The 22,148-nt window shown below is 46.1% G+C and overlaps 1 protein-coding gene across 2 annotated transcripts in view; it reads left to right on the top strand.

Annotated features, from left to right (window-relative positions):
• Positions 1-22,148, top strand: part of PACS1 (phosphofurin acidic cluster sorting protein 1) — a 91,656-nt gene that overhangs the window by 14,339 nt on the left and 55,169 nt on the right. The window contains exons 8-11 of one of the 2 annotated variants that reach the window (XM_044271074.1): positions 8,326-8,385; positions 19,814-19,968; positions 20,051-20,144; positions 21,906-21,959. In XM_044271074.1, coding sequence (XP_044127009.1) covers positions 8,326-8,385; positions 19,814-19,968; positions 20,051-20,144; positions 21,906-21,959 — 363 coding nt within the window. Of the gene's footprint in view, positions 1-8,325; positions 8,386-19,813; positions 19,969-20,050; positions 20,145-21,905; positions 21,969-22,148 lie in introns of both variants that reach the window. The other variant, XM_044271073.1, reaches the window with a different exon arrangement.

Raw genomic sequence — 22,148 nt, 5'->3', positions numbered from 1 at the left:
TGTATTGGGGTACGACCACTTTTTCAGCATGTCAGATCCCACGGGTGCCCCCAAACCCTGGTACCATGCCTGTACCGCCTGTAAGGAACTTTTTCCGCGGGGGCAATCTGAGCCGCATTGCCTTGCATGTCAGGCCCCGGTGCAGGGCCCGCTTCCCGCTGCGCCCCCCGGTGCCTCTGAACCCCCTGACTGGGCTAGGTCTCTGTCTCAGGCGGTGGAAAGCCTTACACACGTAGTGGGCCGTCTCGTGGATAGACCGCCTCTCCCGCAGGCTGCCACAATCCCTGTCGCACCCGCTGGGACTACCGTTTCTGCCGCCCCCACTGATTCCCTGCCTCCCAGCGAATCTTCCAGGGCCCGGCATATTCAGAAACGTTCAAGGGTTGAGCGCACATCTTCTCCAGATGCTTCGCTCTCTCCGCCATGCGTGCGAGCTCAGTCAAGTCTATCCTCTCAAAGGGATACGCTTTCTGAGGGAGAACTGGCGGATTCGGACGTGGACATGGACTCAGAGCTTCCGTCCAAATTGGCGTCCGCGGTGGGGCATCTTATCACTAGCATCCGTGATACCTTTCACATACACGATGACCCCCCCAACTCTGAACAGGCCGGCGTGTCCTTTCTTCGCCCCAGACAGGCCTCCAAGGTCTTTCCCATCCACGCAGATTTTTCTTCTGTGGTGTCCAAGGCTTGGACCCGGCCTAACGTCCGCTTTGTTACACCCAAAAAGCTGGACATTTGTTATCCCTTTCCAGCGGATTCTGTGACCACGTGGACGTCCCCGCCTAAGGTTGATCCTCCCGTGGCTCGCCTGTCCAAAAGCACTACTATTCCTGTACAAGACGGATCTTCCCTCCAGTCTGCTGAGGACCGTCGTACGGAATCCCTCTCCAAGGCCATATTTACTGCCTCTGGTTCGGCCCTTAGACCGGTCTTTGCCTCCGCCTGGGCTGGTAAAGCGGTCTCTGAATGGGGTTTGCAACTGGAACGGGAGTTAGGGTCGGACGTCCCTCTACAGGACCTCCGTTCCTTAGCCCAACTAATTGTCCAGGCCGGAAAATTTGTCTGTGAGGCCTCTCTTGATGCGGGTGCCCTCATTGCCCGTTCCTCTGCCCTGGCAGTTTCTGTCAGGAGGGAACTCTGGCTGAAGGTTTGGGCGGCGGACGCCGCTTCCAAACGCTCTTTGGCTGGCCTACCGTTCTCGGGTTCCCGCTTGTTCGGAACCCGTCTGGACGAACTTATATCTGAGGCCACGGGTGGGAAGAGTACTCACCTCCCCCAGTCCAGGCCGAGGGGCGCCCCCCGCGGTCGCGCTGGTTCGTCCCGTTTTCGGTCCTTTCGCAAGCCCACCGGGTCTAGACCCGCGGCCGGTTCTTCTTCCTCTGGCCCAGCCCAGGATAGACGCAAGAAGCCGTTTTTTCGGACGCAATCTACCTGGCGCAAGCCCCAGCCCACACGGGCTCCCTCAGGCCAGCAGCCCTCTGCCTGAAGGTGCGCCCCCACCCACCCGGGTGGGGGGCCGCCTTCTACTGTTCAGGAACGTATGGCGGGCCCACATCTCAGACGCATGGGCGCTCGAGATTGTATCTTGCGGATACAAGATCGAATTTGCGTCCATTCCGCCAGACCGTTTTTTCCGGTCCCGTCCTCCGCGGGATCCCGTACGAGCGGCCGCCTTCTTCACGGCCATTCGCTCTCTAATGGACAAGGGTGTCGTCGCCCCCGTGCCTCCGACGGAAAGGTTCAGGGGGTTCTACTCGAACCTCTTTGTGGTTCCCAAGAAGGAAGGCTCAGTGCGACCGATCTTGGACCTAAAGCGCCTGAACCGTTTTCTCCGACTGCAGAGATTCCGGATGGAGTCTCTCAGGTCCGCAGTGGCCTCCCTGGAAAGAGGGGATTTCATGGCCTCAATCGACGTTCAGGATGCATACCTCCACGTTCCGGTTGCTCCATGTCATCACCGCTTCCTGCGCTTCGCGGTGGGGGACGATCACTTCCAATTCGTCGCCCTTCCCTTTGGTCTGGCGACGGCTCCTCGAGTATTCACCAAGGTCCTGGCCCCTGTCTTGGCCCTTCTGCGTTCAAGAAGTGTTTTTCTTCTCCCTTACTTGGACGACATCTTGGTCAAGGCACCCTCCTTCTCTCAGGCATCCGGCAGTGTGGGACTCACTCTGGAGACCCTGACGCGGTTCGGTTGGATCATCAACCACCCCAAGTCTTCTCTTACCCCCTCCAGACGGCTGATCTTCCTGGGGATGCTCCTGGATACGGAGTTGGCGGAGGTCCGCCTCCCGTCGGACAAGCGTCTGGCCCTTTGCGGGTCTGTTCGCGGTCTCCTCCGTCATCACCGCCCTTCCCTCAGATCCAGCATGCGGTTGTTGGGGAAGATGGTTGCCTGTTTCGAAGCGGTGCCGTTCGCACAATTCTGATCCCGCACCTTTCAGAGGGCAATTCTGTCGGCCTGGGACAAATCACCGAGGAGTCTGGACAGGACCTTTCTTCTGCCTCCCCTGGCTCGGGCTTCCCTCAGCTGGTGGTTGCATATCCCTCTACGGGGGAGGTCCTTCCTCCCACTGAACTGGCTGGTGATTACCACCGATGCCAGCTTACGGGGGTGGGGGGGGGTTTTCCCTCCCCGGTCCGTCCAGGGCGTTTGGTCTCTATCGGAGTCCAGACTTCCAATCAATATTCTGGAACTGAGGGCGATTCTTCTGTCCCTCAGACACTGGACCCATCTACTGAGGGGCCACCCTGTTCGGATCCAATCGGACAATGCCACGGCTGTGGCATACATAAACCATCAGGGAGGCACTCGCAGCGCTGCAGCGATGCAAGAGGTGACCCTCATTCTCCTCTGGGCGGAGGCGCATGTGCCGGCCTTATCCGCAATTTACATCCCGGGGGTGGACAACTGGGCGGCGGATTTCCTGAGCCGGTCCACCATCGACCCGGGAGAATGGTCCCTGCACCCAGAGGTGTTCGAAGCCCTTTGTCTTCGCTGGGGTCGCCCCGACGTGGACCTCATGGCTTCCAAATTCAACCACAAGGTCCCCCGATACCTGGCCAGGGCACGGGACCCGAAGGCGTACGGCGCCGACGCGCTCGTCCTTCCGTGGCGCGAATTCTCCCTTCTGTACGTCTTTCCTCCTTTCCCCCTCCTGCCACGGGTTCTTCGGAGGATCGCGGCAGAGGGCGTTCCCGCGATTCTGATCGCCCCGGATTGGCCCCGCCGGTCTTGGTACGCCGACCTAATGTTGCTGTTGGCAGACGCACCGTGGCCACTGCCCTCCAGGGAAGACCTTCTCTCTCAGGGACCGATCTTCCACGAGCATTTAGGCTCGCTACGTTTGACGGCGTGGCTATTGAGACCGCCGTCTTAACGCGACGGGGTTTCTCCGCGGACGTAGTCCGCACCATGATCCGTGCTCGTAAGCCCGTGTCCTCTAGGATCTACTATCGGGTTTGGAGGTCCTATCTGGGGTTCTGTGAGTCCCGGAGCATCCCACCTCTCCGGTTTTCTCTTCCCACGATCCTGTCCTTCCTCCAGTCGGGTCTGGACCTGGGGCTGAGCCTCAGTTCTCTGAAGGGACAGATTTCGGCGCTGTCTATTCTTCTCCAGCGTCCCCTGGCCCCTCTGGGGCCAATTAAGACCTTCTTACAAGGGGTGGCTCACTCTGTTCCGCCGTACCGCCCTCCAGTTCCATCCTGGGACCTGAATGTGGTGCTCTCGGCGCTCCAATCAGCCCCCTTCGAGCCTTTACGGGAGGTCTCCCTTCGCCTTCTGTCCTGCAAGGTCATTTTTCTTGTGGCCATCACATCTCTCCGACGGGTGTCGGAGTTAGCGGCTCTTTCTTGCTCCGAACCTTTCCTGATCTTCCACCAGGATAAGGTTGTGCTTCGGCCTGTCCCGTCCTTCCTGCCAAAGGTGGTCTCCGCCTTTCACATCAATGAGGACATCGTCCTTCCGTCGCTCTGTCCCTCTCCTTCCCACCCCAGAGAACGGGAACTGCACCGTCTGGATGTGGTCAGGGCGTTGAAGATTTATCTGGAGGTCACCGGATCCTTTCGGCGCACGGACTCCCTGTTTGTGGTTCCGGAGGGTTCGCGCAAGGGTTTGGCGGTCTCCAAGGTGGCTATTGCCCGTTTCATTAAACTGGCGGTGTCTGAGGCTTATCGAGCCAAGGGTAGAGCTCCGCCTTTCAGCGTCACTGCTCATTCCACCAGAGCAGTCGGAGCTTCCTGGGCGCAGAGGCATCGGGCCTCGGCTGAACAGTTGTGCAAAGCAGCCACTTGGTCCTCTCTGCACACTTTCACAAGGTTCTATAGAGTGCATACGCATGCATCAGCGGATGCTGCTTTGGGCCGCCTGGTTTTGCAGGCAGCGGTTTCCTGATGCTCCGGTGGTGGTCCGCCTTGGGTTTGTGGTCCCTCCCTTCTTGGACTGCTCTTGAACGTCCCAAGGTCTGTGTCCCCCAAGGAAAATGGGCGAGAAAAGGAGATTTTTGTATAACTTACCAGTTAAATCTCTTTCTCGCTCTTCCTTGGGGGACACAGCACCCACCCTTCTGTGTTTTGTTACAGGGTTATGGTCTGGCGCCCCGTTGGGTTGCTGGCTGGTTGTTTCCGTTATTGGTTGTTATCCTTTCACTACTTGGACACGCAACTGGTAGCCTCTATCTCCAGGCTGAGGGTATAGCTGATGGAGGAGGGGCTTAACAGTTTTACTTAGTGTCACGCCTCCTAGGGAGCTGAGCTATACCCAAGGTCTGTGTCCCCCAAGGAAGAGCGAGAAAGAGATTTAACTGGTAAGTTATACAAAAATCTCCTTTTTGCAGCCTAGGTGCACAAAGGGGCCCAAATTCCAATGAGTATCTTTTAGGAGGGCATTTTTAGACATTTGGATTCCAGACTCCTTCTCACGCTTTAGGGCCCCTAAAATGCCAGGGCAGTATAAATACCCCACAAGTGACCCCATTCTGTAAAGAAGACACCCCAAGGTATTCCGTGAGGGGCATGGCGAGTTCATGTAAAATTTTTGTCACAAGTTAGTGGAATATGAGACTTTGTAAGAAAAAGAAAAAAAACATTTTCCGCTAACTTGTGCCAAAAAAAAAAAAAAAACTTCTATGAACTCGCCATGCCCCTCACGGAACACCTTGGGGTGTCTTCTTTCCAAAATGGTGTCACTTGTGGGGTATTTATACTGTCCTGGCATTTTAGGGGCCCTAAAGCGTGAGAAGTAGTTTGGAATCCAAATGTGTAAAAATGCCCTGTGAAATCCTAAAGGTACTCATTGGAATTTGGGACCCTTTGCAAAAAAGTGTCACACATGTGGTATCTCCGTACTCAGGAGAAGTAGGGCAATGTGTTTTGGGGTGTATTTTTACATATACCCATACTGTGGTGCAGCCTAGGTGCGTAAAGAGGCCGAAAGTCCAACGAGTACCTTCATGCTTTACAAGGTTGCTCACAATTTAGCCCCGCCCCCAAAATGCCAGAACAGTAAAAGCACCCCACAAATAACCCCATTTCGGAAAGTAGACGCCCCAAGGTATTCACTGAGGGGCATAGTGAGTCCGTGGGAGATTTTATTTTTATCTTTTGCCAGAAGTTAGCAGAAATGGAAACTTTATTATTATTATTATTTTTATTTTTTTCTCAGAAAGTGTCATTTTACGCTAACTTGTGAAAAAAATTAAATCATACATGAACTCACCATGCCCCTCCGAATACTTTGGGGTGTCTTCTTTTTAAAATGGGGTAATTTGGGGGGTATTTATACTATCCTGGCATTCTAGCACCTCAAGAAACATAACAGGTGCTCAGAAAGTCAAAGCTGCTTCAAAATGCGGAAATTCACATTTTTGGACCATAGTTTGTAAACAATATAACTTTTGCACAAACCAATAAATATACACTTATTGGATTTTTTTTTATCAAAGACATGTAGCACAATAAATTCTGAACAATTATAGAAATGTAATTATATTTGAACAATTTTACCCCAAAAAGTTAAAAATACACTTTTTTTGAGAAAATTGCGGTCTATTTTGATTAATATCAGAAAAACGAAAACTCTCAGCAGCAATCAATTACCACCAAAAGAAAGCTGAAGAAAAGGAGGTAAAATTCATTTGGGTGCCAAGTTGCATGACCGAGCAGTAAACCGTTAACCTCTTCAGGACACATGACGTACCGGTACGTCATGTTGTCCTGGTACTTAAGGACACATGACGTACCGGTACGTCATGTGTTGTTCCGATCACTGCCGCCCGGCCATCGGTGATCGGAACAAGGTGCCTGCTCAAATCATTGAGCAGGTACCTCGGCTAAATGCGCGCGGGGGGGGGGGGGAAGGGGGGGTCGGCGATTGCAACAAACTGCAGGTCAATTCAGACCTGCGGTTTGATGCGCTTTCTGCAGTTTCTAATCCGCGGGGATCAGAAACTTTAATATGACTAAAATATAGATTTTTCACCCCCTGCACCCCTGAATGCACCCCTGATTTTATGGCGGCGGGAGGTGCAGGGGGGGTTGCGGGAGGCGGGATTGTGATCCGCCGCCCGCCTCTTGAATAATCATTGGTGGGCATTGGTTATACCAGAGTGTCAGCACATTGCTGACACTCTGGTATAAACGGCTGACATCTGTGATGCAATGTCAGCCGTTTAACCCTTTACCGCGGTCCGTACGGACAGCGGTATGGAAGAGCAGAGGTTAACAGTCGGGAGCTCCCTCCCTCTCCCATCGGGGGGCTGCTGTGCCTTTGCAGCCCCCAGACAGGATGGGGTGACAAAGGGAGGGAGCTCCCCTCCTTACCCTTCCCCGTCTGCACCGTTGTTGCCACACCTGAACAGACGGGGAAGGTTCCCATGGCAACAGGACGCCTTCTCAGGCATCCTGCTGTCCATGGTGCTGAACAGATCTGTGCTAAAGGCATAGATCTGTTCAGATAAAGTATAAGTAAAATACAGTGCAGTACACTATATAGTGTACTGTACTGTATTATACAGACACCAGACCCACTGGATCTTCAAGAACCAAGTGGGTATGGGTAAAATAAAAGTGAAAAATACATTTATCACTGATTAAAAATGAAAAAAAAAAAAATTCCCTACACATGTTTGATATCACCACGTCTGTAACGACCTGATTTATAAAACAGTCATGTTACTTTACCCAAACGGTGAGCACCATAAAAATAAAAAACTATGATGAAATAGAAATTTTGCCAACCTTCCCAAAAAAGGTAATAAAAGTGATCAAAAAAGTCGCATGTGCACCAAAATAGTACCAATCAAATCGTCATCTCATCCCGCAAAAATCATACCCTACCCAAGATAATCGCCCAAAAACTGAAAAAACTATGGCTCTTAGACTATGGAAACACTAAAACATGATTATTTCTTTTTTGTTTAAAAAATGAAATCATTGTGTAAAAGTTACATAAATAAAATATCATTCCCAAATTGATCCAAACATGAAGTAGACATATGGGGAATGTAAAGTAATAACTATTTTTGTAGGTATTACTATGTATTATAGAAGTAAAGAAATTGAAACTTTGAAATTTGCAATTTTTTACAAATTTTGGGTAAATTTGGTATTTTTTTATAAATACAAATTATTATTTTTTTACTTCATTTTACCAGTATCATGAAGTACAATATGTGACGAAAAAACAATCTCAGAATGGCCTGGATAAGTCAAAGCGTTTTAAAGTTATCAGCACTTAAAGTGACACTGGTCAGATTTGCAAAAAATGGCCTGGTCCTTAAGGTGAAATAAGGCTGTGTCCCTAACGGGTTAAAGTTGTGAAGTGCCGATTTGTAAAAAGGGGCCTGGTTACTAGGGGGGTATAAGCCTGTGGTCCTTAAGTGGTTAAGATCAGTTTCATACGCAACCTCCCCGTATGGCTTTGCTGCAGACACAGTTAATCAACTGCAAGCAATAAGCCAGTAGTGGAAAAAAAGGTCATGGCTGGTTTCAGTTGTTTGTAATTAGTCCATGAAACATGGTCCATGTACTCGCATCATTGGACGGGAACTCTCTGCATCATTAAACACTATGACTCGGTGGCTTCAGGTCAGATGAAGAGCGGTTGGTTGGGGAAATGCAGTTGTCACGTAAGTGTATTTTCCAGATCGGACATGTTCAGTGAAACTGGGTTAAAGCAGATACTGCTCCAAATGAGCCGGTGTAATAAGTGGTATGCCAGGCGTGTCATTTTACAGTTTCATATTATCAACTTTGCTATTGTTAACATTCTTATGGTTTTCTCTGGTCATAAACCATTTGTCTGATGGAATTTTACTCTCATTCCAGCAACCAAATATAAAGCAGAAGCTGAAGTCCCTTCTGAACAGATTTAAAGTTTCAGAGGAGGTAAATATGGAGACCTTTCTTTTTTTTCTTTTATACTTCCATCCCTATGTTCTGTCAACCAGATCAAACTCCGTCCTATCCAACATACATCTTGTAAAACTGGAAGCCATGAAATTTAAGAAATGCTCTTGGGAGGCCTAACAAACTGTAGGCAAACATCCAAATTGTCTCATTCACATTAGTTACTTGTGTTTATAGCTCTGGGTTAATAAAAGTCAGATCAGTTATACATAATTAATTGCTGAATAAGTTATAACCGTCAATGCCATTTGCTATTCGATAGCATCCAGACCCTATGTAAATGCAGACATTGTATCTGCCGGTACTACATCATTTCACTACACTGAGTGTAACCCCTTCCCGCCCACCTCCCATAAATATACGCCAGCGGTCGGGTATTTAGAAATGGTGCCCACTTGCAGCGCCATTGCCACCTGGTGCCTGCTGTTACTACTTTTGTACACAAGTTTATTGAAGGGTTAGGTACGCTTTATGCTTCATTCACAATATTACATTGGACGCTTTGTTGCAGATTCTTTTAAACAAGCACGACGATGATAGCCCGGCATACTGCACTGGGCTCCCTGACAGAAACCTAATGGACTCTTTTATAGTCACTCGGTCCGTTGGGTGCTGTTGATTTCAGTCATATGATGGATTAGTTTTTCTGTGCCTAGAATGAAATAAAGGCAGAAAGAACAACACCAATGTAATGTATCCTTAGTTTGTTTTAGGGATAGCCTTTTATAGCCATACATGTATAGTAACACACATGGTGAACCCACCACCTATCAATCACCCGATCAGGACCTGATCACACACTTGTGCTTCATTGACATGTATAGTTATGAGTGACCCCACCACTTGCTGATCAGTCTGGGGGTTCCTTTCCAGACCCTGTATTTTCTCTCTCAAACTACAAAGGAGAGAGCCTTGTATATGTCTAGCCACCCTGATCTGAATCACCATTTACTGTCTGTATGTCTCAGATGGAAATAACCCTTTAAGTTGTATTGCTTCCCCTCAACGTGATCCTTGAACCAAAAAAGGTTATGCATTGTGATGATAATCATTAAAAGTGGTCTGACAGACCAAGAATTAGGTTTAGTGGGCAGTGCAAAAACTGCAAGATTTGGGGATTTTAAAATGATATAGTAGCCACCAATACTCCTTTTTATGGCAGTCACGAAGTGACCTTAGGTTGGGCCGCTGCCTTTTCGGCCTGGTCTAAGCATTGCACAAGTCCCCCATGCAGTGGAGAGCGGGGGCTCGGCTCACACATGAGAGCCGCGCTCCTGCTCTGACAGCCTCGACAGGCAGGAGTGCCAGTCTGGGCTGTTTAACTCCCTACATGCCGCGTGTAAGCTGTGACAGAGGGAACGGACTCTCTCTGTCTCTCATCTGCACCCTGCAAATGTGATTGCGGGGTGCTGTTGTGTATATAGACTGCCTGGGATCTGTGGTAAGCCCCAACCCTCCCTTGAGTGGTCAATGTCAGTATAGTACTGACATTAAAATGCAATGTACTATAGGAATAGTGCATTATATTTTAGAAGCAATCAAAAGATTGCCTGTTATAGTCTCCTTGTGGGACTATTAAGTGGTCAAAGAAAAGCCCATTTATTCAATTAAAAGTAAATTCAAATTAAACGCTATTTTTCCATGAAAAAAAAAAAAAGGACAGAGGGAGCTTCCTTTCTTTAAACCACTAAGCTTAGTTGCCCATAACAACCAATCAGATTTCACCTTTCATTTTCCAAAGGAGCTGTGAAAAATTAAAGGTGGAATCTGATTGGCTGCTATGTGCAACCAAGCCAGTTCTACTTTACACCAGTTTGATAAATCTCCCCCAGTTTGTCTTTCCTGTAACTACCTGTAACACTGAGGACAGCGTTACTCCTAAAAGAACTTTTGTGCAGCACTGTGGTTCGGACTTGCTTCATATACATAATCATACCCCTCCTGATATAGATGAAGTATTAGTATTATTAGTTCATTGTACTCCACATGTGTAGAATGGAATGGGACCTTAAAGTTTTTATTGAATGTTTTTTCACTACCATAGGTTATGCATTTCACTACCATAGGTTATGCCTCCGAAAGGGTTATTGCTGCCACCAACGATATTGCAGACGCCTCGTGCACCGCAGTGCATTTTTATAACATGGGGAACTCCGGCTGCGGGCTGGCTACCTTCTGCCCGACTCGGGCTCCAGCGGCAGTGTGTGTTTTTTTTCTTCGTGGGCGGGCACCTCCGGCCGGTGGGGGCATTCCGCACACCGCTACCAGGACTCCCCCCCCCCCCCCCCTCCCCCCCCCCCCGGCCGTCTGGCAGTGTTCCAGACGGGCGTGTATGAAGCTTAGACCCGGGCTCTGTGGCATACTAGGCCGCAACTTTATCAGGGGGGGGGGGGGGGGCGAGCTGGCGCGAATTCTTCCCGCCTAGCTGTCCCCTCCCCCAGAATCCAGCTAAGTAAGCACCGCCCCGGGTCTTCTAGGCACTTACCCCTTCCTGGCCAGTCACTTCTTTTAGGCCCGCGCCGGGTTAGATACAGTGCAGTTGCTGATACTCAATATTAACCCTCCATACGTTATTTAAAAAAATAAAATAAAGCGCGTTTAATACGTGCCCACAGGCCCCCTCAGCACACATCATAATCGTGCGGCACCAGACTGGGCCCGTGCACTGTCCCGGTCACAGGAGATCCTCTCATAGTCCCAATCCGCCCTACACGGTCGCTTAATTGATAATTCTGCATGCGCCTGCGCAATACACCAATACGCCCTACACGGTCGCTTAATTGATTATTCTGCATGCACCTGCGCAATACAGTGAAGGACCCCTGAAGGATTCCCAATACACCCTTCAGGGCCGTTTGGCTGACAATCCTCCACCTGCACAATCAAGGAGGACCTCTGACATTCCCAATCCAATCTCCTGGGTCGTTTGGTGGATAATTCTCCACCTGCGTAATCCAGTGGAGAACCTCTGACCATCCCAATCCACCCTTCTGGGTCGTTTGGTTGATGATTCTCCACCTGCACAATTCAATAGTGGACCTCTGACTTCCCAATCCACTCTTCTGGGTTGTTTTGGTGATAATTCTCCGCCTGCGCAATTCAATACAGGACCTCTGACCATCCCAATCCATCCTCCGGGGTCCTTTTGGTTGATAACCACTGTTTTGTAATTACCGCAGTATTTTGGGATGCCATCGAAGCGGTCATGTGCACTGACCGCTACTAAATCTGCGTCCGCCCGCCCCTGCACCTTGCATAGCGCTGAGTACGTTAACTTCCCCTCCCAGGCAACACTCTCTCTTGGCTTCTTCTTGCTCCTCCTCCCTTATTCAAGTCTCCAGACTCCACCCACCATCTGACATCACCGTCTGTCACCCACCCGTGCCGGTTCTATTGTGTGTGGCGAACTCTGTGTGAGTAGGGTGTCTCTGGAGAGACTTTTCCTGCGGCTGCCTTGCTCGTGTGCTCTGACGAATTTACAAACGTATTACTTCCCGCAGCAGGCCTCGGCTCTCCCTCCTCCTTGCTCCCATATTCAAATCTCCGCCCACGACATCTGATGTCAGAATCGGAGCACACAAGTGAGGCAGCCGTGGGAAAAGTCTCCCCAGACTCCCTCCGCAGAAGGGTTCGCCACTTCGCCCGACTCCTGGCCTGCGAGGAGTGTCTAGGCAGAGGAACAGGAGTAAGTGAGAGACATAGAAAAGCATAGAATAGTGTCAGCACATTGATCTATAATAGCAGGCATTAGGTCACATGAGTCCCCAAAACATGAGCAACAAGAAGACATTACTGTAAGTATGGTGGCCTGTGGCCACAAGACTTTATTATAACGTCTCCTTGTGGCCGGCCCCATACAGTAGGACGTCTCCTTGTGGCCGGCCCCGTAGGACGTCTCCTTGTGGCCGGCCCCAAACAGTAGGACGTCTCCTTGTGGCCGGCTCCGTAGGACGTCTCCTTGTGGCCGGCCCCATACAGTAGGACGTCTCCTTGTGTTTTTCCTTTTAAACGGGTATTTATTGCGATATATAGGGTAATTGCACATGGTCCCAACTGTCGTGCTATCCCTCTCCATAGGCGGAGTGTTGCACTTCACCGCGCTTCCAGCTACATTTCCCCCTTCCACAAGTGGTCCACTAGCAGAGAATACCTAAACACCTCGGGATGCTGCAATTCAACTACGCCACGGCTCTGCGTGCCTTCCCTTACTTCACAAGGGGGTGTGGCAACAGTCTTTACCCGCGGGTGCCTGGTACTCTTACTCTAGTGGTATATGGGTGCCGCCAGTGTATACGGTGGCTATTCCTTCTTTTCTTATGATGCTGGTTTTGGACATGCTTATAACATCCTCTGTCTTCTCAGGGGGTTGCCTAGCATATCTTATGTGTCCTAGAGACCCCCATCTCCATGGGCCTCCACCGTTCCAGTCGGTCATGATATTGTCCGCATCAATGAGTAGTGCGTACACCATTGCACATATATGGTGAGTACGTTCCAGCGAGTCGAGTGTTCACTGACTCCGTATTCTCTATCCACCACTCCTCCTTCTCTGAGCAAGTGGTTCTGCTGGCACTCTGGTTTAGCCGTGCAGAGGATTCCCAATGCCTTGCACGCCATCGGGAACTGCCTTCTACGGGAGCCGAGGAGATCTAGCCTCAGGCTGGGTCTCCTAGGCAACCTGTTAGTGTATGACTGTGTCATACACTAACAGGCAATGCATTACAATACAGATGTATTGTAATGCATTTCACAGAGGATCAGACCCCCAAAAGTGAATGTCATAAATAAAGTAAAAAAAGTGTTTTTAATAAAATTAATAAAGTAATAAAATTAATAAAGTAAAAAAACGAATAAAAAAGCCCATTTGCCCTTATTTTATAATAAAAAACAGAAAAAAATCCGAAACCCACATATTTTAGGTATAGCCGCGTCCGTAATGACCGGCTCTATAAATATATTGCATGATCCACCCTGTCCGATAAACATCATAGAATAAATAGAATAAAAACTGTGTAAATAAAAAAGCCATTTTTGTCACCTTACATCACAAAAAGTGCAACACCAAGCGATCAAAAAGGCGTATGCCCCCCAAAATGGTATCAATAAAACAGTCACCTCATTCTGCAAAAAATTAGACCCTACCTAAGACAATCGCCCAAAAAATAAAAAAAAACTATAGCTCTCAGAACATGGAGACATTAAAAGATAATTTTTTTTTTGTTTCAAAACTGCTATTATCGTGCTAAAGTGAAATACATTAAAAAAATATAAATATTAGGTATTGCCACGTCCGTAACAACCAGCTCTATAATAATATTACATGACCTAACCACTCAAGGGAACACCGTAAAAAACAAACAAACATTTTTGTCACATTACATCACAAAAATTGCAAAAGCAAGTGATCAAAAAGGCGTATGCCCCCCAAAATAGAACCAATCAGACCGTCGCCTCATCCCGCAAAAAATTAGACCCTACCTAAGAGAATCGGTTAAAAAAAAAAAAAAAAAAAAAAAAAGCTATGGCTCTCAGACTATGGAGACACTAAGATATGATTATTTTTTGCTTCAAAACTGTTATTGTGCTAAAGTGAAAAAAATAAAAAATGTATACATATTGGGTATCGCCACGTCCAAAACAATCTGAATCTGTAAAAAAATAAAAAAGCTATGGCTCTCAGACTTCGAGACACTAAAATATCATTATTTCGGTTTCAAAAATGCTATTATTGTGTAAAACTTAAATAAATAAGAAAAAGTAGACATATGAGGTATTGCCACGTGCGTAACGATCTGCTCTATAAAAAGCAGGGCTGTGGAGTCGGTAGATAAATGGTCCGACTCCAACTCCGACTCCTCAGTTTTTGGTACTTCCGACTCCGACACCCCGACTCCGACTCCTTTTGTATTTAATACATATTAATTAATTAATACAATATTAATTACCATGTCATTACCACAGAACTACTGGCTAGGAAGCTGCTGCCTTCTTCTTTGTGTGCTGATCTTCTGCTGAAGATAGAGCAGTGGGAGGATCCAGGAAGGGGCAGGGGAAAGGGCATTTATTGTAAAACATGATTTCCCTAGTAGAATCCCATAGTTATGTTTAAAGTTTAAGCGAACAATCGAGTTTACAAGTTTTTATAGGCTTAGCTGAATGACAGCAGTTTTTCAAATGGTTTACAGCTTCAGTCTTGAACTATTGACTATCCATTCCCTTCACTTATACAAGTGTCTCTAGTCCTGCAAAAAACATATTTACTTGATCAGTTATCAATGAGAGGCTAGGTTAACCATGGGCGTTTGCGTTCCCTGTAACAGCGGAACACAACACAATGGAAAATATAAGTATTGCCGCTCCTTAACTGTGCGTTGCGTGCCATATAGTGAAGCATTTGAAAAGCATGCTTCTTCATGGTCACTTAATGTGTTCGTTTTGCGGTATCGTGACGCACTGCATGCATTGGCCTTTATTCTTACAGTAGAGAAGTACCGTATTTTTCGCTAAAGTGGGGGGAAAATAGCAGTGCGTCTTATGGGGCGAATGCTACGACCATCCGGTGAATAGGCTGAGAGGGAGGAGGGGCTGGGGGCCGGCATCTGTTTCTGTAATGGCAGCGGGGCCTGGTGCAGTCAATGTATTCTACTACACCGGGCCCTGCTCACTGTAGTATACAGTAATCATATCTAACTTGTGGGTATTGTTAAAGTATTCCAATCAACTTAAAAACTTCTTGGCAGTCAGGAGGCCGGGCGGGCGCTAGTAGCGTAGCTCACTACGTCACGCGCCTGCTCCGCCCACTTTATGAATGAAGCAGGCATCGGGCCCCGCTGCCATTACAGAAACAGTTGCCGGCCCCCATTCACTACACAGGGACACTGTTATGGGGGGGATCTGTGGATGACACATAAGATAAGATGCTATATATGTGTCATCCACAGATGCCCCCACAATGATCCCCCATAACGGTGCCACCCACAGATGCCCCCATAACAGTGCCACCCACAGATGCCCCCATAACATAGTAACATAGTACATAAGGCCGAAAAAAGACATTTGTCCATCCAGTTCGGCCTGTTATCCTGCAAGTTGATCCAGAGGAAGGCAAAAAAAAACTGTGAGGTAGAAGCCAATTTTCTTCACTTTAGGGGAATAAAAAATTCCTTCCCGACTCCAATCAGGCAATCAGAATAACTCCCTGGATCAACGATCTCTCTCTAGTAGCTATATCCTGTAATATTATTACGCTCCAGAAATACATCCAGGCCCCTCTTGAATTCCTTGAATTCCTTTATTGTACTCACCATTACCACCTCCTCAGGCACAGAGTTCCATAGTCTCACTGCTCTTACCGTAAAGAATCCTCTTCTATGTTTATGTACAAACCTTCTTTCCTCCAGACGCAGAGGCTGTCCCCTCGTCACAGTCCTGGGGATAAATAGATGATGGGAGAGATCTCTGTACTGACCCTTGATATATTTATACATATTAGTTAGATCTCCCCTCAGTCGTCTTTTTTCTAAAGTGAATAACCCTAATTTTGATAATCTTTCAGGGTACTGTAGTTGCCCCATTCCAGATATTACTTTAGTTGCCCTCCTCTGGACCCTCTCCAGCTCTGCTATGTCTGCTTTGCTCACTGGAGCCCAGAACTGTACACAGTACTCCATGTGTGGTCTGACTAATGATTTGTAAAGTGATAGGACTATGTTCTCATCGCGGGCATCTATGCCTCTTTTGATGCAACCCATTATCTTATTGGCCTTGGCAGCAGCTGCCTGACACTGTTTTTTGCAGCTTAGTTTGCTGTTTATTAAAATTCCTAGATCCTTTTCCATGTCAGTGTTACCAAGTGTTTTACCATTTAGTATGTACGGGTGACTTGCATTATTCCTTCCCATGTGCATAACTTTACATTTGTCAGTGTTAAACCTCATCTGCCACTTATCTGCCCAAGCCTCCAATCTACCCAGATCGCTCTGTAGTAGTATACTGTCGTCTCCAGTGTTAATTACTTTACACAGTTTAGTGTCATCTGCGAAAATTGATATTTTACTATGCAAGTCTTCTACAAGATCATTAATAAATATATTGAAGAGAATAGGGCCCAATACTGACCCCTGAGGTACTCCACTAGTGACAGTGACCCAATCTGAGTATGTACCACTAATAACCACCCTCTGTTTTCTATCATTGAGCCAGTTACTTACCCACTTACAGACGTTTTCTCCCAGTCCGAGCATTCTCATTTTATATACTAACCTTTTATGTGGTACAGTGTCAAATGCTTTGGAGAAGTCCAGATATACGACTTCCATTGATTTGCCGCTGTCAAGTCTAGAACTTACCTCCTCATGGAAACTGATTAAATTAGTTTGACATGACCGATCCCTCACGAAGCCATGCTGATATGGCGTTATTTGCTTATTTCCATTAAGATGCTCTAACATAGCATCTCTCAGAAAACCTTCAAACAGTTTACCCACAACAGATGTTAAACTTACCGGCCTATAGTTTCCAGGCTCTGTTTTTGGACCCTTTTTGAATATTGGCACCACATTTGCCATGCGCCAATCCTGTGGGACATTCCCTGTCAATATAGAGTCTGCAAATAACAGAAATAAGGGTCTGGCTATGACATTACTTAATTCCCTTAGGATACGGGGGTGTATGCCATCCGGTCCTGGCGATTTGTCTATTTTAATCTTTTTAAGTCGCTGTTGTATATATTGCTTTCTTTACAGTTCTGTTTATCCACATTGGTTTCTTTTTGTTCCTTAACCTTTTATTCCCATACGGTATGTACCTCTCACAATTAGATTTTAGGATGCTTTTAAAGATATCCCATTTTGTGGCTGTATTTTTATTTGTGAGGACTTTATCCCATTTAGTTAGGCCTATGGCTTCTCTTAGTTGGCTAAATTTAGCTTTTTTGAAGTTTGGTAGAAACGCTCTTTTGAATGATAATTGGAAGGTTATTACTTTATGGTCACTATTTCCCAGGTGTCCACCAACCTGCACATCTGTTGTTCTGTCAGGCATATTGGTTAATACTAAGTCCAGTATGGCCGTCCCTCTAGTCGGGTCCTGAACCAGTTGGGAGAGGTAATTGTCTTTGGGTATTGCCAAGAACCAGTTTCCTTTATGAGATATACAAGTTTCAGTTTCCCAGTCTATATCTGGGTAGTTGAAGTCCCCCATAATAACCCCCTCATTATGATTTGCCGCCTTGTCAATCTCGTTTAGTAGTAGATTTTCTGTGGTTTATAGTAAACTCCTATTAGTAATTTATTATTGTTTTTGCCTCCATGTATTTCTACCCACAGTGACTCCACATGTTCATGTCCCTCACTTATATATTTTCGGAGTGTGGGCTTTAGACCGGCCTTTACATAAAGGCAGACCCCTCCCCCTCTGACGATCCTTTCTAAACAGACTGTAACCTTGTACATTAACTGCCCAGTCATAGCTATCATCCAGCCATGTCTCAGTTATTCCCACTATGTCATAGTTCTCCTCACACATCACTAATTCCAGTTCACCAGTTTTATTAGTCAGGCTTCTGGCATTAGTATACATACATTTGAGGGGTTTATGTATATTTTTTACCCTACACCTTTCCTTCTGAACTGTTCTAGTCCCTCCTTCCATTCCTCCCCCAGTCCCACTACCTTGCCCCCGGTCTCTATCTGCACTATCTTCCCATCCTATAACATAATTACCCTCCCCCCCAGTCCCTAGTTTAAACACTCCTCCAACCTTCTAGCCATCTTCTTCCCCAACACAGCTGCCCCTTCCCCATTGAGGTGCAGCCCGTCCCTATGATAGAGCCTGTAGCCGATAGAGAAGTCGGCCCAGTTCTCCCGGAACCCAAACCCCTCCTTCCTACACCAGTTCTTGAGCCACTTGTTAATCTCCCTAATCTCCCGCTGCCTTTCTTGTGTTGCCCGTAGTACAGGTAGTATTTCGGAAAATGCTACCTTTTGAGGTCCTTGCCCTAAGCTTTTGACCTAAATCCCTGAAATCATTTTTAAGGACTCTCCACCTACCCCTAACTTTGTCATTGGTTCCGATATGGACCATGACCGCAGGATCTTCTCCAGCCCCTCCCAGTAATCTGTCAACCCGATCCGCAATGTGTCGAACTCTAGCGCCAGGAAGACAGCACACTGTTCGGCGATGATAACAGTGCCTGTATTTTCCTCCTCAAAAAACATTTTTTTCCGACTCTGACTCCAGGTACCCAAAATTGCCTCAGACTCCACAGCCCTGATAAAAATTCACATGACCTAATCCCTCAGGTAAACGCTGTAAATTTTTTTAAATAAAAACGTAATATAGAGCAATAAAAACATCATATGTACCCCAAAATAGTACCAATAAAACTGGCACCTTATCCCGTAGTTTCCAAAATGTTGTCACTTTTTTGAGTTTCTACTGTAGGGGTGCATCAGGGGGGCTTCAAATGGTACATGGCATCTAAAAACCAGTTCAGCTAAATTTGCCTTTCAAAAACCACATGGCGTTCCTTTCCTTCTGCGCCCTGTCGTGTGCCCGTACAGCAGTTTACGATCACATGTGGGGTGTTTCTGTAAACCGCTGAATTAGGGTTATAAATATTGAGTTTTATTTGGCTGTTAACCCTTGCTTTGCTACTGGAAAAAATGCATTAAAATGTAAAATCTGCCAAATAAGTGAAATTCTGAAAATTAATCTCCATTTTCCATCAATTCTTGTGGAACACCTAAATGGTTAACAAAGTTTGTCAAATCAGTTTTGTATACCTTGAGGGGTGTAGTTTCTAAAATGGGGTGGTTTCTATTATATAAGCCTCACTTCAGACCTGAACTGGTCCTTAAAAAGTGGGTTTTGGAAATTTACAAAAGGCTAGTGTGAAAGTAGCCTTACTTGTTTAGGCTGTGGTCATCAGTGGGTCAAGTGACTCCACATCAACTTATGCTAGCAGGCTTGATGGAGTGGGAAAATTTATTGCAGTTTCATGTTTTTTTTTTTATTATGTTGCTTGTAAATGTATCTTATACCCCAGAAAATCCCTTTGAGAGTGCGGATACTTGTATGCATTTCTTCAGTGAATGCATACATACTTAATAGATTAGCATTAATAGACATAAAGTAGCAAATTGAATAAAATATATTTTCCTTGTGTTCATGCTTTTATGACATTGTTAATTACTTTTATGGATGATGGTTTCTCTTGAAGTTACTATGATTAATGTATTGCTTTATTAAGAATCGATTGCATCACCAGCTGTAAAGCTGTACATAGTGTCTTTTTAATGACCTTGACTACTTTATATTAGGAAGTTCTCTGCAATGTGAAACATTTTTTTTAATTGTTAATCTTCTCCTTTTTATTCACATATGTAATGGTCATTTTCTTTTTAAGGTTGGATTTAGCCTGGATCATGTTTCACGTGATGAGATTCGGGAAGAAGATTTGGATGATTTATATGACAGTCTAGAAATGTTTAACCCAAGTGATAGCTGTCCAGAGTTGGAGGAAAGTGAGAGTGTCCTGAGTACTCCTAAACCAAAGCTTAGGTAGAGACGATGCCGCCTTTATATGTTGTGAATATCCAGTATTCTCTCCATTTGTTTGACATATTGTCACTGTTTGGCTTAGACCGTTCTTCGAGGGTGTTTCCCAGTCAAGTTCACAGACTGAAATTGGAAGTCTAAACAGCAAAGGAAGCCAAGGAAGGGACATGAGCAGTCCGGTGAGCATCTGTTAAAACGTACTTTAAATTGCTAAATCAATAGTACAAGTAACAATAAGAAACTTTGTAATTTATCTTATTACAGAAACATTCCACATTTTGCACTTTATAGATTTTTCTTTTGCACTCCTACCCCAGGCCTTCTGCACTGATGGCTGACTTGTCTTCGGTGAAGATGGGTTAGCAACTCACTGAGAGATTAAATTACAACTGAAGGCCATAGAAATCTATGGATAGGAAGGGTGGTGGAGCTGCTAGAGGGAGACAAAGGCAGAGAGGCACATAAAGAAGTGGCTGCAGCATCTAGTAAGGGTTCATTATTGCTGTATAATTTGCACCATGCTGCAGCTGCCGCTTCTGGTAGTGTTCTAGAGGGAGAGAATCTCTTATTCTCTGTGCAGTGTATAGGAGACCACATTAGCAGCTAGTCTCCACCTTTCCTGAAGCACAGCTCAGGGAAAACGGACAGAGCCTGCAGATAAATGCATTATACAAGTCATGTCATGATCAGATGTCGTGTTATTCCTCTTTTACGCACAGGATAGCTTATTCTGAAAAGCCACCTGAAACCACAATACGTATATTTACTTTCTAGCCGCATATGCCGTTAAGGAGACTGACGCTCTAAATTATTACTGTTTCTCTGTTACCATACCACAGGGGCGCTCTACATATCTGGTATTGTAATGGATCAATTAATTACATTGAATTGCAAAACAAAAACAGAAGCAAATTAGTGTTTTTCTATTTTTCTAATTTTCCTTGAACTAAAACTTAAAAATGAAAAGGCACTGGTTCTGCTTAGGTGCCACATGAATGCCTTATCTGTATTTGCCCAAATTATAAAATAAAATAGTCATCCTTAGAATGTGTGATTCCAAATGGTGAGTTTTTGTTGTAGACATTCAGCCATCTAAATACATTATTCTTAAAAGGCTGACAGTAAGCACTAAAGATTGTTAGCTCCACATACCAGTCTGTACCCTTTCTGCAAGCGGTGAACATGCTGGAAAGATGTTGTCCTTTAGTGAACTGGGCGAAAAATGTCATCCCCAGTTCAGTGGAGAAAAGGGGGACACCGGAGCTACTCTTGTCATCCACCGGTGTAGGTATCTGCCAGGTTCCGTGCTGCTCACCAGCAGTACCCCTTCTCACCATAGGGAAGTACACTGAAGAAGGGGCCATGCTGGTCTCAAGCCAGGAGAGAGAGGTCTACACTTCTAGTTAAAGAGGGTCTGTCACCATAAAATGCAGCACAATCTGCAGGCAACATGTTATAGAGCAGGAAGAGCTGAGCAGATTGATATATAGTTTTTTACAATGGATGGTAGTGATGTCAACCTGCCTACAATATTCCATCATGGCTGAGCAGCTTGACGCTCACCAATATGTAGTACATGCAAGTGCCAGAGTGTAATGTGTAGTGAGGTCCTGCCCCCTCACCCCCTAGGCAGCTCTGCAAGTGGTGGCAACCAGTTCTGCTCACATTGTAGGACAGGTTGCTCGTGGCCATTTTAAATTAATCCCAGAGAACCTCTAAGTGCATGCTGGTTTAGCGAAGTGGCTGCAGAAGGAGTATAGCCCGGTAGCAGTAGCTAACACTGTTTTGGTGCTTAGTATCATCAGCAAATACCCATGATTCCTGTCCCCACCAATAAACTTGACAAATAAAGGATTTTATTGTGAGTAGTCAAAAAATCAGTTTATTTCGGTGTTATTGTTGCATTTACTTTGTATACAGTTGTTGTTTCTGTTTTATAGGGAGACCTTTCAGTAGATGTTAAAATCCCCCGTCAGGACGATTCGATGGACACAGTAAGTCAGGTAGAGTTGAGTGAACAATGCTTATTATGTATGTCTTAGATTTGAATTCTGTAGAAGACAATTGAGCAGCAAAATTTATGCATGACTTATTCATGTCAAGAAGCATTATAGCCATATTTGCAATATTAGGCATTTGGTGATTAAAGATTAAGCCTTTAAATGTCATTAATTTTATGATGT

The sequence above is a fragment of the Bufo gargarizans genome, chromosome 10 (assembly GCF_014858855.1).
Source record: "Bufo gargarizans isolate SCDJY-AF-19 chromosome 10, ASM1485885v1, whole genome shotgun sequence".
NCBI classification, from domain to species: Eukaryota; Metazoa; Chordata; class Amphibia; order Anura; family Bufonidae; genus Bufo; species Bufo gargarizans.
This window is presented reverse-complemented; position numbering and strand designations above follow the sequence as displayed.